Raw genomic sequence first — 17,095 nt, 5'->3', positions numbered from 1 at the left:
CAGTGGCCACAGCACAGAGGGGATGATCCCTGCTCAGGAACAGAGACATAAATCAGACAATCTCAAAGCAAGTGAATGCTGCTCAGACAGCAGAGTAGCCTTTACTGGGGCTTTAATGTGTGCTGTCTATAATTCCTGATAAATTTGGGCTGCTGCCAAGTGGGTTGAGTCATTTTTTCTACGTCTGTATGTAAGTCTGTTTAGGATTCTGATGGATGCAAAAATGAGATCTGAACACTGCCAGGCTCCTAATTTGGGGATTTCAGATGCTAATTCAAGGTGTTTGTCCCTAATCCCATGTGAGGATGGAGAACTGAGAGCCATTATACCAGTCTCCTGTCTTGAAGCCTTGCCTGCAGCCCTTCTCCTCCTTTGTTCCAGTCCTACCACCTAGGAAAAGCACATTATCTATTGTGTGCTGTGTTAGTCACATCTAAGTGGTGACCTTCCAGAGGAGTTAATGATTTTACCAAAAGAGGAAAAAAAAAAAAGGGGGAAAATGTTTTTTTTTATCTGATTCTATAAATTTTAAAAGTTTCACAAATGAATATAGTATGTGCCATTTTATTAACACTGGGAACATTGGGAAGATGGGAAGGGCTGATATTTGAACAGGTGTTTGCTCTTTTCTCCACAATGGCAATGAAAACAAATTCCAGATTCATATCGTGCTAAAAGTCAATCAACTTTAGCAAAAAACCATGGGAATGGTCACACAATCTGACACTACTGAACACACAAGTCCCTAGGGAAAAGTAAAACTGCACAATTATACATGATGCTTTCTCTAAAACTCCTGTGGCCTGTCTGTTTAATAAGTCCAAAGATTTCCCTTTTCCAAGTATTCCTCTAGTATTCCTTTGAACCCGTGTATGTCTGCATCCAGACAATCCCCAGGATATGAATTATACAGGTCTACCACAAATTTTGTGAAGAACCATCTCCTCATGCTCATTTTAAATCTAGCTGCACCTGCTAAAGGGAGCTTGGGCTTCCAGCCTTTGGTCCCTTTCAAAGTAGAGGGTGAACATTAGATCCGTCTCTTCCCTTTCTGGATATTTATACCCACTTCTGCTACTACTTTTTCTTCCTAGCATTTTAGTTTTGGAAACTTCTGCTCTGGCCTTTCCTCCCTAACTTCTTGCTGAGATGTGCCTTAAAAGATTTCAGGCAGCTTTGATTCTGTAATTTGCCTGAGATATTGGCTCCCTCCCTGAAGAGCTGATTGTATGCTCACAGCTTATTTTCTTTCCTTTTTTTTAATTGTAATTATACCTCCCATAGGACAGCTGTTGTGTTTTATGTACGCAAGAACATCCTGAAAATTTAATGTCAGCATAGCAATGGGGAATTCAGAATCTAAATGCAACCATGCATTCATTTCCCTTCCACTGTTCATAAATTCTTACAATACGAAACCTTCCAAGTAAGTTGACTACCATTAAGTCACTTCTTATCAAGTCTTCCTCTATTTAGTCACCAGTCAAGAAATTGTGTCCTGGTTTTTGGAGAAGGGAAAAGTCTTGTGTAATGGAGGAAGGAAGGAGGCTGCTGGCTAGATTTTCCCTTCTATTTTGTTTTAAATGTCCTTTATGTTTGTGTGGCAGACAGCAGGCCTGCTTTATAGAACAGGTCAGGACAAAATATGCAGTGCTATTCCTTTCCCTTTTCTCATTTGCGCAAAGCCAAGGGGTGCTACATTATCTGAAAGCAGAACAGATTTATCTGTCACTCGCAGACCTTGGCTAACGTGTGTAGCCGTTGTCCCACGAACGGTGCCTCAGCGATATAAATGTAATAGAGGCAGTACAAAGGTATGGCATTAAATCAAATGTCAGCTCTGACCACTGGAGGTGAAAGAATCAAGAGCAGGGAGTCGCAGATGTTCTCTTTTCCCTGGAGATCCCCTACACCACATCCAAGAAAAGCTCATGATACTTCCAGTATGTTTGCACACTGTGGGGTGCCAAGGGCTTCACCTTGCTGGATCTCGAAGAAGCTTCAGGATCTCCCTCAACCTGGGGCAACAGCACCCCTCTCCCAAGGACCTGCCTGGCTGCCCCCTTGAGTAGTGAGAAGTTTGTCCTTGCTGCAAAAGGGAGGAAGGAGTCTCCAGCTGCTGTGTTTTAGCTCCTAAAGTCACTCAGCTGCTTTTGCTGGACATTGTTTTTATCATTCTTGTGACATTTTGCAATAGCAAACAGCAGTGCCTTGAAGGAACCCTGAGAAGTAGGCTGATGTTTTTAGAGCACGTGCTGGAAAAGGGACTAACTTAAAAATGAGGTGGGGGGGGTCTTCAGTTCAAGCATATCCCTAGCAGACCAAAGGGTTGAAAGCCCCAAGCTTGCTTTAACCACAGTCTCAATCTGTCTCCTGAAACAATATGTGTTCCACGGACAGCAGCAAATCTTGAAGTACAGGAATATTGCCTCAGCAGATATGAAAAAATGGAGAGAAATGGAACAATGTCATCCAAGAAAGACATCAAACAAGGGGAGACCTTGGAACTGAGTTGAAGCTTGACAAAGAAAAGATCAGTCATCCCACCAGCACATCTGCACACATCTCTGTTCTGTCCCACAGTGCCACAGAACATCAATCAGTCTCAGGGAACAAACAGTGGATGCCATCCTTCTACCTGGAGGGTGGCCCAGGATCAGCAGAGGTGGTCCCAGGGGTGACATGGCAAGAGACCAGCCCCATCACTGCAAAGTCACTGCCATGAGGGCACGGACACGTGCAAGTGACGTACTTATTTCTTAGTTTCTCCACTGCCAGTTTCTTGCCAGATTGCTGAGCTAGTGCAGCAGCACCCAGGGCAGCTGCAAGGGAAGAGTGGAAAGGTGTCATTGGAGCCTGTGGATCACTGTTGGCATAGGCCCATGTCATTGCAGCCAGTCATGAAACATCTCAGAAGTATCAGAACAAACAGAAATGTGGGATTTCCCATGAAGATTTCCCACCCAAGTACATTGTTAATTAAGCCTGACCCTGCTTGCCTTCATGAAATAACAGGGAGGTGTCAGGTCTTTAGGCTAAACAGATTAACAGCTAGGTAAGATATAAAATATCACACAGCCCAAAAGGGCTAACACTCAGCTTGATATTGACAGTACTTTTCAAAGCAGGTTAATTAAAGTAATAGTTTAGTTTTCTCCTTTTTATATACATTTGTTCAAAGAAGATGAATACTTTGAATATTTCCCTGTGTTTTCATTAATTATGCAACCTATTACAACAAGGAACTAATTAGGAAATATATCTGGGTTTGGAAACAAACTGCATCAGTGCATTTTCACAAAGGGTTTTCATCTTCTTGAGACAAAGATCGCTTTCAGCTATAATTAAGGCTGATAAACCTGGTAAAGAGGAAATTAACAAAAATCGCAGCATGCTGAGCAGCTCAAAGGGCTTATGAAAATATACTTCTGAAAATTAAAAAAATAAAATCAATACACAAGTGAATACTCCTCATGACATTCTTAATTATACCAAGAAGTCATGGGGTTTTTATCAAATCAAGCATTCTCTCTGACTTTTTGATGTTTCATGCCATTTAATTGCAACTAAGAGTGGAACTCGCTTTTCCATACACATTAGGGGAAGCAGGAATCAGCCATAAATTCCTAGAAGATGGCTTGTACAAATCGTTTCCTTAATCAAGAGAACTAGGAAGCACTGCCTGATTTACTGCTCCTTATTTTTAATGCATGTTTGTCTTTTGAGAATAGGTGTCAGCACCCCCGGGCCTCCTCTCAGGTTCTGCCCTTGATTTATTCTCAAGCTCTGGGCAGATTATTTAACCTCTTTCAAACTCACTTTATCTTCCTATAAAATGGACATAGGAATTTTTTCATCTAAGTCCTGAATTGACTCTGGCTATAGCAAGTGTTTATAATGTTCTCTGCGAACTTAGTACCATAAAAATGGCAAATATTGAAATATTAGGCTGTTTCAGATGCCACCCAGGTTCCCATGGGAACCTCCCTGTTCTGTGTTCTTAAATAATGAAAGATTTTGAGCCATATTCAACACCACCTGTGAACTGTCCATAAAGAGTAATAATGTAAGTTTTGCCTGCAACCCTAGAAAGTAGGTTCAGATTGAAAAGTCTCTTGAAACTAAAAAAAAAAGAGCAGAAAATACAATCAGACCACATGTTGTAAGTCTTAGACATGACATCTTTCGCATAACAGCAGAGGCATTCTGTTCCAACTGATGACAAGGTGAGATACAACCATTTTCTTTTCTCAGGTGGGCACTTTCTAAAAAACCATGAATCTTACCTGTAACATTGTCAGCTTCCAGCCTCCAAATACTTATGGACTGAATTTAAAGTGTTGCAATCTTCTCATTGTCAATTCTGTCAGAGCACTGGATGTGACATGTAAGGTAAGCAAAGAGATCCTGTGAGAAGCAAGACTAATGGGATGCAGAATTATTGGGATACTGACAAGGCCCGTATGTTTAACAAGCACCTCACCTACTGCATCATTGGTGGGGGTAACAAACGGCACTCCTGCAAGGACTCATCCCCTAGCTCCACAAACCTGGGAGAATGTACAGATCTACTTCAAATCTGACAAAAAGGATAAATGCAAGTATCACCTTACTCATAATTGTGCCTCAAATTGGTATTAGCCTGCACCAGGAGATGTTGTTTACCTAGAAAGATAGGTGCAGATGGGTTCTCCATGGTTGCTATAAAGATGGATTCCCTGCTGTTTTCTTAAAGAATAACTGTTGTTTTGAGAGGAGGGTCTGTCTTGGGAGCAGTACTTTGAAACTAGAAATAACACTGAGCTTCCCAGTGATCCAGTTTGCTCTGTGGAAACTGTACCTTTAGACAGACTGGATAACCCAGGGGGGACGTGAAACACCCTAAGCTTCCCAGAAGGAAGATATGGTTTATACCAAATGCTCTCTACCAGGCCTCCCAGAGGCTGCTTCTGACACTCAGCAGGATGGTAGGTGTTAGTGGCTCTGACAGAGACCAAAACTGCACCCATTTTTGCCTTTCTCACAGCTTTCCAAGCCCACAAAAATTACTTGGAACCATTAAGGGATTTAAGAGACAGAGAAATGACCAAAAAAAGCAGAAAATAGTATGGTTTTTCCTCTTTTAATATTGTGTATCAGTAGATGAGGTTATTAACCACCCCACCTAAACTCTTTTTCTCTGCCTATATTTAAAGGCTGCATGTGTTGATCAAAGGATGACATAATTAAATGCTCTTCAAATGCTCAAGCCACATTAGCTGAAAGCCTCGTTTTGTACTTGTTGTTTTTGCATTGTATTTAAAAAAAAATCATGGGTTGATTAATCATTTAGCAAGTACTAAACTCCCAACCATTCCCTGCACACAAAGTGAATTTGATTCTAGCAAATATCTTTTTGACAAATGGCTTCAGCCTGCTTGATTTACTGGCATAATGCAAATGTGTGGCGCTGGTTTCAGACCTTTTTGTGTGTGTGTGTGTGTTGGGTTTTATATTCCTGGCTGCTTGCAAGGACATGGGAAGAAATTTTTTGGTCTGAAAAGAAAAAAATGTGACCTAGATCAGTTTGGAAATACGTGTCTCAGCAGCATCCAACCCCAAAAAAGCATAAGACATACAATTTTGGCTCTGCTTTAGGTAGTGAAAGTCATAAGCTGACTCTAAGGCAGGAAAATCAAGAATATGCTTGCAGTTATGTGAGACTATTAGATTGCCAGCCACAAATTAACTTTGCAAATCATAAAGCTCTTCCAGAAAGACTCATGTGAAGCAAGATTATATACAGGCTGTGGAAACATGACGGTAAATTTGATAAGGAAAGCCTTTGCTTGTCCAGAGCAAAAGGCAGTCCCACTGTAGGAAGTTACTTACAGTGAGAATCAGTCCTTTCCACTCCTGTTCCTGGGTTTTGCAATGCTATCACTCCAGTCCCATGGGACACAGCTTTCAGTGCTGCAGGAGGGCTGTGGGACATCAGCCAGGCAGCTACAGAGCTGTTCTGATCCAAGCCTTGGGGACAAAACAGTCACTGTGTCCTGCTCACAAAGCCTGGACCACTGTCAGGGCACGTGGTGGTCCACATGCAACAAGTGCCAGAGCTTCCCTCCTGCCCTTCACAGCTTCCCCAACACCACCACCCCAGGTAAAACCATCACTCAGACACCCTTCCCAGTAAGAAAAAGACACTGGTGGTGTGGAAGGCCAGCTCCCTAGCTATGGCAACCCAACTCCCAACCTAGCAGACTGGAAACACTCTGCCTCTTGAGACATCTCACCCCATGTGGTCTGGGAATGGGAGTGGCAGCTGTTCAGGTGTTTTCATCCATGAGTTCACATCCATGTTAAATGAGGTAGAAAAGGTGCACAACACAGCTGTGGCTGCTGTATGAAAGTTGTACCTGTAACAATTTACTTCTCAAATGGGATACAAACCACCAGGAGCGACCTACAGACTACGCTGCTCTTTTCTTGCTGTGTTCTGACTTGCACCTATCCCAGCAACTGAGGGGTGAATTTAGGATTATGTTTCCTGAACAAAAAACAACAGGACAATATTTTGCAAATGGGGCAAAAAAAGAACCTTTCCTTTCTGGAGACAATGAGGTGAGCAAGCTGGGCCATCACTTAGGGTGAATAGTTGAACCATAGTATGTGCAAGCTTTCTTCCTTCCCAATACCCCCTGTGTGGACTGGGGTCAGTTTTGGGTCTGTAACACAGAGAAAAAAGCCAATTCCCTGGAAACCAAATTACCTCATTCCAGTGGCACCCAGGTATGTGGCAGTGGGAACTTTTTAATTCTTCCCAAAATTAATCTGGTTTTAATTGGGTCACAAATTCAAATCAACACAAGGAAAATTCTGTTTCTTCTTAATCAGGTCTAATTGATTCATATTTCTTCAGGACCTGAATCATATTTCTTCCCTTGGTTTAGAGTCCTTTCCCTCTTTGGGGCAGGAGTATTGTACTTGGATACACACTGCGGGAAAGCTGTTTATTTTGCCTGTATTGTAACCCAGTGCAGACCTCTTTCTCCAGCTGAACTAGCAGACATAATTAGAAAAACAAAATAAAATGAATGTATTTGATTTACCAGAAAAGAAAACATTTTAAAATTCTATTACTTTGTGTTAAACATACACATATGATTGTCCAACCTTCTATTCTCTCTGTTCCCATCTGGAGTGTCAGATCATAGAATGAATGCATAAGAAATTCTGTGAAGGAAAATAAAAGTCTCTCTTAATCTCTCAGAACTCTATTTTTTTTTTAAATACAAAAGGCTGGAAAGGAACTGAACTTACTCTGTTGTTGAGGTACCAGTATTTTACAATAGCTATTGCCCATATTCCTCCCAAGAGAACTGTGACTAGAAATACCAAACCTTATTCATACCCATAGGTAAAAAGATTTCAGGGTTTAACCAGAAACATTTTGGTAGCATGGAAACAAATTGTCTACCCTTTCTCAAAGGCTTTTATTATTTTTATCAGCTGCAGTTGCCTCAGGATCTCACCATGTGAGGTACTGTGTAAAAACCATGGAGCAGGTTTCTGCTAGGACAAATTATATTAAAGCAGGCTCCAAAAGGCAAAGTGTCAGAGGGAAATAAGAGGGAAACTGAGGGAAGGGTGGTTAGATGTCAAAACAAGAATCTTTAGCGAACAGGAATCTTCAGCCCTGACTCCAAGACCCTGAGGACCAAAACATGAGAGCATTCTTCCTCTGACAGTCAGATAAGGCAAGGGTGAGAAGCCCTGTGACAGATTTCTCTTGTCCACAAGATCTTTTTGTCCATTTTTTTATCTGTCGATTCAGGGATATCAGACCACTGGGAATAACAGTCCTACTCCTTATGGAGAGGCTGAAGGGGCCTGCATGGGAGTAACATTTTCCTTGGTCAGAAAGACATCAAGCTGTACCTCAACAGGGCAGTTTACTGGACCAAGGCTGTCTCCAGTTAGTGTACTCTAGGACATGTGCTCATTTTCTGTCTCTGGCTTTGGCATCACCTGGGGATGCCTTCTCCACATCAGTTTTCCCATGTAAATTTTCCACTTATTTAAGTACCTTCATGACTACCGATGAAAATTGTTCTGTAAGAAATACAGGTAATGTTGTTTATGAAAACATGTATTTAAAGTACTGGAAAGGGTTCAAAAATGGAGGATGATCTTGTGCAGGTCATATTACAGATGAGGATTTCCCCAAGCTCATCCAGTGATACCAGGGATATCGGGATAAAACATTATTTTCTTTTCAACACAAGTTCAGCTGGCAGAAAAAAAAATAGAGTTGGCAGTGTATTTGAATTACAGATTTTCATTCAGGCTTATCTTTATGAATAGGATAAGTTATTATTTTCCTTAATGGTTTAAAGTCAATCAGTGGAGCAGCATTTTAGCATGCAAACATCTTCTGGAAAGCAACTGCTCCATCATATCATTTACATCTGAGAAACACATCCCGTTAGGTCAGGACAAAAAAACAAAACCACAGAGAAAAAGCTTAAAATGTAATACTAGTTCTGACATATATGCTGTTGTTCTTCCTAATTATTCTTCTACTTGCAAACATTGTTAGTTGCAAATGTCTCTTTCCCTGGAGTACAGAAATGAGAAGCAAGTCTGTTTTGAATAAAAGAAAAAAAACTCCGACAGCTACTATGTAGGAATGATGCTTTTTCCTTGAATTCTATCTGCATGTGTTGGCAGCATTCCCATAATAACTCTTTTTTTATTTTAATTTCCCTAATTTTCCTTTGGGAAAACAATACAACTGAATGGGCCTTAGTGCATTAATGAGATTGGAGGCAATTCTTCCTACATTCCTATCAGATAGAGATACTGAGGGAAAGATATGCAAGTGCAGTTCTGTTCCACAGTTTGAGACAATAATAGCTTGATTAAATTTAAAATGCATTTCTTGTTTCTGTACAGGCTCAAATCTAAAGATGTTAGAGAAGCAGACAGCCATTTCTGAATATGGTCTCCAGCTAGGCTTGACTTATCCTTATTTTCTTCTGGTTTCTTTCTTTTCAGAATGAGAGAAGACATGTTTTACCAAGAAGGAACCTGAAAGTTGAGCTACAAGTTACAATTTTGGAAGATTCCATTTCAGAAGCAAAAACAGGTTCACCAATCAGAGAAAACATCTGTTGAGCATGGAGAGAGGTCACTAAACTTTTTGAGGAGTGCTTCTAATTCAAATAGGTGGACAAGTGTGTAGTGGACAAAGCATTTATCATCTTTTCTTGAAATCAGCTATGCCATTGAAATCCTGATGTAAAGGCTTGAGGGATCCTGTCCTCGGCTCTCCATTTACAGTAAATGAAGGTGCTGTTCTTTGTTCTTTAAAGAAAAGCATCATTAAACTGTTCTAACATCTTGCAGACCTTACTGCAATTCTTTCATGCCCTGAATTAATGGCAAATGAACACGGGCAATTATCAAGAAAAAAAGCTAGGATCATGCAGTGTAAGAGGCACTTTATTTCTTTGACAAGCAGAGTTTATTTTTAATTTTTCCTTTTGCTTTACAGTACATTAATAAATGCTCTGGAGTGTATTTAGTATAAGTAATGAAATCTTAATAATACAAGGCTTCGCTACAAGCTTCTGATGCTTGCTGACAAAGAAGCAGGGACCTCAGGGGAGATTTTGTTCACAGATACTTCCATGGAAATTAGCAACCTGTACTTAAGTGAAATTCTTCCCAAAAGTGCATGCTGCTCAGCTTATATAAACTCTGAATCTGGGAACCCTTTTCAAGCTAGTTTACAGACTTCGTAGAAATTCAGCAGAGAAACAGGCTGACTCATCCTCAACCCATCCTGAAAGAGGACGTCAGACTGCAGAGACAGCAGAAACTACTTCCATCCAACCTGGTTATAGATAGACCCAGAGCTAAAACACCAGCCTTTGTAGCGTTAGCATTAGTGACAGACAGTGCCCATCAAGCCCTGATTATAATGATAGCAGCAAAATCCCCACACCTTTCCTACAGGGACCCCAGCACAGCAAACATGCTGTTAGAGAAGAGGGGAGGCTCCAGGGCTACCCAGCCCCAGGAGCTGGGATATCACTGTTTGAGGTGATCTCTAGGACAGAAACCTCCAGGACTTCAGCAGGATTTCACTGGCTTTCACATGGCACACCATACCACATACATGCAGTCACTGCTGGTTGGACATGCCAAGAGTTTTAAAACCACTACAGCTCAAAACCCCCTTCTGTTTGCTGCAGTCTCCCTGGCCTCTCCCCACAGGAGGAGGAAGAAAGGGAGAGGACTGTCCCAAGCAGGGGAAACATACACTGAGGCAAGTGTTGGAAGTAGCTCTCAGAGCCCATCTATGCAATGTCACATTAATTCGGCTTCCTTCAACAGCAATCATGGGATGCATCAGGGTGGGATGAAGGAAGGAGGCCTGCAGTAATAGAAGGAAAATGAAAAGAAGATGGAGAACAAGTGTGAGAACAACTCTGCAGGTGAATTTCTAGTCACAAGGGAGATAAATTACAGCCTTCTACTTAATGCAGACAGCAAGACTGAAGTCAAAATGGAAACTGAAGCTGGATAGAGACAGCAATAGGCACACCAACCTCCTTATCTTCGAGCTGACATGATTCGATTTCCACCAGTGTGATGGAGTTTGACACATCCCTGTGGGGGATGGATGCACCTGCAGCTTAGCAGCCATTCCTTCAGCTGCACAACCCGCTCTGCATCGCCTGCCTTCAGCTCCTTTTTGACCAGTCAATTCTTGTGCTGAGTCAGACTTCTGTTTCAGGGTGGAAGGTCCTGGCTTAAAACCCTTCAGGTTATATTTTCTGATCTGTTAGGATTATATTTATTATAAACCTATCTACTGATGGCTGGTGGTTGTACAGCATCTGGCATGTTAAGGTTGTCATCCATGAGTAGATATCCTAGAAATTACCATGTGCCAGCAGTAGTAGTAACAGCACAGTATAATAATTCTGGTATAAGATTCTTAAGAGCTCAAAGGAAAAATGCAGTTGATGGCATAAATTTCTACTAAAACCCCTGCTAAATTCCCTGCAAGAAATGCAGAGGCTTTCTGACACACTCCTTCATTCCCTGTTTACAAGTCTGTGAAGGCTATAGCACAGTCAATTAACTAAGGAGTATCCATCCCCCATCTCCCTCACCAACAGACACAGCCTGATTTCCTGAACTGCATAAACATGATCCCTCACTAATGCAGTCAATATTAGTCACAAGAGAAAGCAACCACTCCAGACAAACTCAGAGACTTTCCTATAATTCTTATCTTCCAGTGTAGCAAAGTGCCTCTGTTTGGAAAAATAAATAATAAAATAAAGAAGTCCTCTTAACTGCAGGGTGGTTCAGAGCAATCACATTAGAAAATCATTTTCTATGTCTGGCAGCTGCCAGCTTTCTACCAGCCAAAAAAATGGGAGATGCAGAATTACTTCCATAATGTCTTCTGTTACATTATTTCAGCTCAACATTTCTCATACCTGCAAGGAGTCTCCTCTGCTCTTAATTTGTTTCACTGAGGCATGGAGCTGACTATTCCCCATAGGAAGTGTTGTGGCATTGAATAGACTGCAGTTTGGGGAGGGTTTTGAAGTGAGGAGATGGCAGGGAGAAGAGGCACTTTGCCTTCAGATTCTGGAGAGAAAATGTGCATGTGAAACAGCAAATTTACATGACATTTTGTTGTGCAAGACTCCCTGTTTAATTCCAACTTTTAGCGCAATTTTCAACACATTTATAGGAGGCAGAGTGTTTTTTCTTACTTTTGACTTTGAGGTAATTACGTTTAATGTATAAAGGTGTTTACTGACCTTCATATAACTTCTAGCAATAAACTTATTTTATAACAAAAGAACCTGGTATAAAGATGAGTACAAAAAGTCAAATGCAGACTAAGGGATAACTTCTTCCTGGAAGGATATAACACTCAGGGGCCAGATTCACACAGTCTCTATGGGACCAAAAGGACCAAAGTCTGCTGATCTCCACAAATCCTGTTTGTGTCTCTGTAGCAGCCCTAAGGGGACTTCAAAATGCTGATGAATAGTAGGTTTGTGTTTCCCTCATGTGGAAGACAAACCAGCAAAGCTCCCAATTTTCTCTTCCCTAAACACACCCCACTCCGAACTGCAGCTGTGGACAAGAAGAGGCACTTCAACAGATGCAAGGTTCTGAGACACTCTGCACTAATTAAAATAGCCCTGGGTTCATTTTGTCTGCAACCACTCATGTCAATAATGCCTCTCTCCTTCCCAAACAGCTTCATTCCCAGCACAGCCCTTTCTGTCACATACTCAGCATAAACAAGCTCCTCCAGCTTTTACCCTCCTGCCCTTGGACCACAAACCATCTTTAAAGTCTCAGATCGTACTGTGCAGATGCATGTTTAGGAGGATTAAATACAAAGCATAGCTTTCCACAATAAAGTACATATAAGCATTCCCAGAACCAGACTCAGAGGCACCTGAAGCACTGTGCTGGAGATGTCATGATGTTGGGTGACTTCCAAACCAAGGATCAGCTGAGCACAGGTTACACACAGGTCCCTGACACTGAAATTCAGCAGCAGCAAAACCACTCTGCTTGAACTGGAGCTTGAATCCTGCACCCCATGACTATAACCCTGAGGGGCTTTGGAAAGAGAAGATGATGCTGTGATGAGCATTTCCAAGGCCCAGACACAGATAACCACACTGCAGTAATCTTAAAAGAGCCACTGCTCCAAGTGTCCTACAGCTTTGCTCATCAGAGCTTGGCTTTTGGAGATCTTCCATATAACACAGTGACATGCAATTAGCTCTGAAGTCCTGTCCTAGGCCTCTACCTTGCTGAAAAAACAAAGAGCCCAGCATGGTTGAATGATATTTGGTAACTCTCATATTCAGTGAATTTTAGTGTCAGGGTGAGAAATTTGGTTGATTCCCACTGGACTAGTAATATGTCCAGTATCAACAAGGTTTTAAACCCTGATGTGACTTTCTGAATAACAACACATCAAACATGTTTTGTTTTGCTTAGGTTTTGTTTTGTTTTTAAATAGCGTTTAATCCACCCTCTATGTGGTTTTAAAAGCAAGCAAGAAACTGAATAAAATGCTGAGGCTTTCCAATCTGATTTAAATTCAAGACAGAAATGAAAGAGTGAAGGTTGTGTTTAGGCCATACAGTTAAGCTTAAAAGCTTTGCATAAAAGCAGGAGCACAGTATCACAGCCTCATTTTATATAGCATTAGATTGCCGAAGAACACTTCTTGTCATAGTGTGGTCTGTTACTGATACTTATTTGATAAAAAAAACTGCATGCCTTCATGATTTGAAGGAAACAGTGCTAGGAAGATGACCTACCCTCACCTGCATCAACCATTTTCTTACATTTATATCTTGCAGGTGTTGTTCTCCAGCCCTACCTCAGACAGCAAAGAAAATCAGCTCTGAATAAATCCCCTGCAGTTCATAACTTAGGAATACATTATGTGTTCATAACTTAGTAATACATTACCCCCAGTAAGAGGATTTCTGTGTAACCTGATTGCTCTTGGCATCATTTTGAGCAACAGGTCAAGGATTAAGCATTCCAGATCTCAGACTTTCTGCATTCTAATTTTGCCATTGATTTATTTTACATCACAATCTTATTTCTGTGCCTCGAAGACAAGATTTTCCTGACTAGATCCATCCTGCTAAAGCCTTCTGCAGTTTCCTCATTCCAGACTGCAACATAGACATGAGCATATGTATATAAATGTGTGTGTCTACAACAAGACAAGTGCATCACTCAAAGATGAGTTTTCATGGTAGACCTCTGGCTATTATGCTTGGTTCAGCTCACTGTGCAAAAAGGGGCCTGTGCTGTCTCTAGAGAAGGTCTGGATTTACAGTATTTTAACTCCAGCCACTGAATAACACTGAGCATAAACTTTCTATAAACTAAGATGTTGCAATAATAAACAGAGTGTCTTATACAACCGTGATTTTTCTGCCTGGATTTCAAAGATTTATCTGGTGGGTTGTTTGGGGGGAGTGGAGGTGGTTTGATTATTTTTCTCTATACAACCATGTGGATGCAGGTATCCATGAGCCCTTTGAATTCCTCAAATTCCTGAGCAAGGCCAGGTGCTTAAACATTTGAATGACCTCCACTGGAGGTGATTAAATTTTCTGAAGGAAAATGTACCTTGTTGTGCCAAGTAAAGAGACAATATGAATGGAAAGTTGACACCAAAATCTAGGCTCCTTGGTTGCCATGATACCTGACTGATAATACTGTCATTTTCCCTCTTTAAATCTAAGGCTTGCTGCTCACCTTCATCAGCACTGGTATCATTTTCGTTTTCCTCATTTCACTTAGGAAACCACTTCAGCATTTATCACATCTTTCACTACACGTGGTTGTAGACCTTGAAAATCCTGCTGTACCCAGAGGATCTAAATGTATTTTGAGCAATGCAGTGCAATTCAGCCTGAAAGGCAAGTAAAAATTATAGGCATCAGGAATATATGGAACACTAGCATTTTGCATGTGTACTGGCATGCTCCTTCAATCAAAGAATGATCACTGATTACCATAATCTTACTGCCTACCCTGAAACAACCAGGGGTATAACACACTCTGTTTCAAAGAGCTAAACCACAGGAAGTGTTTTATTGCACATGAAAAGTCTAAATCAGTGCTGTGAATGAAATCTAAATTTTTAGGGGTTTTCCCACAGTTATATTTTTTAAAATTAAACATTTCAAAGTTAATCAAATGATATTGAGAAACTGAGGCTGCTAGCACACAATTTCTAAAGTCTTAATATAAAAATTTATGATGTTCAAATGAAATGTTTTCATAAAGATCACTATCAAATGACAACATGGCAGAGACGAAGGGAGGAAATGAGTGGGTTATTTCTAGATGTATATAATTCCCTAGTGTACCAAAGACAGAGAAGCAGATGAATGTTTCACATCAAGAGCTGGAAGAGAGATGATACCTGTCACAAAGCAATGGGATGGCCAGGGGGACCCACAATAACTGGATCACTGGGTGATTTAGAGCTTGAGAGACCATGTTTGGTCAGAAGAAAGAAACAGTGTCTGTGGCTTTTCCTACAGTGAGCATAGGTAATAACCAGCACCAGCCCTGGACAGCAGAGGAAAAGTGGCAGCAAACAGAGCTGCATGTAGGCCTGAACCACCCATAGTGCCAAGACTTGTCTCCAGTACTCCCCGAAATTGTGATTGACAAGAATCAATGATCGTTTGGCTGTTGGAAAATAGGGAAGATGGAACAAAGTGTTTTAGCTCACCTCTGAAGCCTTTTATGCACATGATTGCAGCTCCAAGTGCTTGTGCTCTGACAGCCTTGGCCCTGCACCGTTCCTGCCCTACCCTCCCTTCGTGTCAGGCTGCACTGAAGCCCAGGGTCAGGAGGACACGGGGACCTCTGGATATCTGTAAGAGTGCCAGTCCCAGCAGTTAACTTCATGCACGGAATCAACTCCTCAGGAGCTCTCAGGAGTTCCTGCCACACCTTCAGCCAGCACCTGCTCCCTGTTCCCTCCGTGTGGGCAGGGCTGGCAGAGCTGAGCTCCCCAAGAGGAAATGGTGCATGAGCTCCATGTCTGGGCACCAGCAGGGTGCTCATGCTGAGAGTGAGGCCTCCAGATGAGTCAGGGGCAGGATTCATTCCTACACCGGTGAGAATGAAGGAGTATGAGCTGGAGCCAAAAATACCCTGTATAACTCCCCATTCCAGAGCTCTTCCATATCAGATACACTAATCTCCCTACTCATTTCCTCCTTCTGCTTTTTTCCTTACCCAATTAGCACCTCATTAACCATCTCCCTACAGAGCCCATAGTCTCAGCCATATTTAGCCCCTCATTACGTGACACATAGCTAGGTAATCATCACTGCAGGGGGATCTGCAGATGTTCTGCAGAAAAACACAGCTCTTCCAGCCATGACCCTGAGCTCTCCTGGAGATAATCTCTTTGTTATAATTTTGTACATTTTCAAACAGCCACAGGCAACATCATCCATTTATGGTTGTATTTCCTTGATGATAGAAGTGCAGCCACCTCTGCTGCAAGACGAAGGAGCCTATGGCTGCGGCAGCATCTTTTCATTTCTCAGAAATCAGGTTTCCCAGTTTTGTCTCATCTACTTATATTGGTGCTAAAGGCAGAGGTTTATGATCTTTCCCTTAGTTACTACCAGAGCATCTAAAAACTATCTTTCAGGAGCACAGAATTGAACAGTTCTGCAGGTTGAAGACAGTTGTGATAGGGACCATTGGAACAGAAGCCACAGATGAAATAGGACAAGTTGTGGAGAATTTCTTTGGCTAAAGTGGGTCAAAAGTGTTCACCTTTTATTTAAAAAAAAACACAACAAAACAAAAAAACATAACAAAATGCAGATTGTAGTTCTCAAACCAAGCATCCTGAAATTTGTGCCAGCTGTTTGTTTGGGGATCTGTTTATTTACCACCACACATGTATGGCAATCTGAAAATGAAGACTGCTTCATGGTCAGATCAGCAGGGAGATGCCTCAGTTTCCCAGAAAAACCCAGGCCTATATATATATGTAGTGTTGACACTCACTATGAACTGTCTTCAGTGAGGGAGTTCCCTGGAGAAAAAGGCATAAATCTATTGCTCTGTGGCATGTACACCTAAACAGACAGTGAAACAGAGTATGACACAGAGATGGTTCTTTACTCACTTCCAGATTGAAGGCCTTGCCTCCTGCATATACAACAAGAAACCATCACACCTTCCCAGTCCAATTCTCCCCACCGAATTCCTGAACTCTGGGCCTCCAAAGGTTTGCCTCATACAAGCTAAGCAATGTCCAGAGGGGAATAAAAGATCTGTCTTATTCTATTGCTCCTGTCTCTGTATAGCAACTGTTTTCTGAGGCAATGAATCAAAGTGAAATATAAAAAGAACACAAACTGGAAAAAAATACAGAGAGAATATAATATATATATAAGGAAGAAAGGAAAAGAGGACAATAGTCGATGGATCATTATTGAATGAACAGAAAAATGACTATATGTTACAGCCACAGAGTTGTTACATGACA

General features: G+C 41.5%; 1 protein-coding gene across 6 annotated transcripts in view; it reads right to left on the bottom strand.

Moving 5' to 3' along the window:
• Window positions 1-15,642, bottom strand: part of LOC111931297 (uncharacterized) — a 197,953-nt gene extending 182,311 nt beyond the window's left edge. For 3 of the 6 annotated variants that reach the window (XR_015289651.1, XR_015289653.1, XR_002865377.2), the window contains exons 1-2: window positions 15,311-15,453; window positions 14,323-14,479 (exon numbers count right to left, since the gene is read on the bottom strand). Coding sequence is in view for 1 of the 6 variants with exons in the window: in XM_086899062.1 (XP_086755188.1) it covers window positions 15,311-15,455; window positions 15,548-15,623 (221 nt within the window). In the remaining 5 variants the exon portion in view is untranslated. Of the gene's footprint in view, window positions 1-14,322; window positions 14,480-15,310; window positions 15,456-15,547 lie in introns of those variants that run through there. The other 3 variants (XR_015289652.1, XR_015289658.1, XM_086899062.1) reach the window with 3 other exon arrangements.
• Window positions 15,643-17,095: the final 1,453 nt, after the last annotated feature.

The sequence above is a fragment of the Cyanistes caeruleus genome, chromosome 8, assembly GCF_971803275.1.
Source record: "Cyanistes caeruleus chromosome 8, bCyaCae1.hap1.1, whole genome shotgun sequence".
NCBI classification, from domain to species: domain Eukaryota; kingdom Metazoa; phylum Chordata; class Aves; order Passeriformes; family Paridae; genus Cyanistes; species Cyanistes caeruleus.
This window is presented reverse-complemented; position numbering and strand designations above follow the sequence as displayed.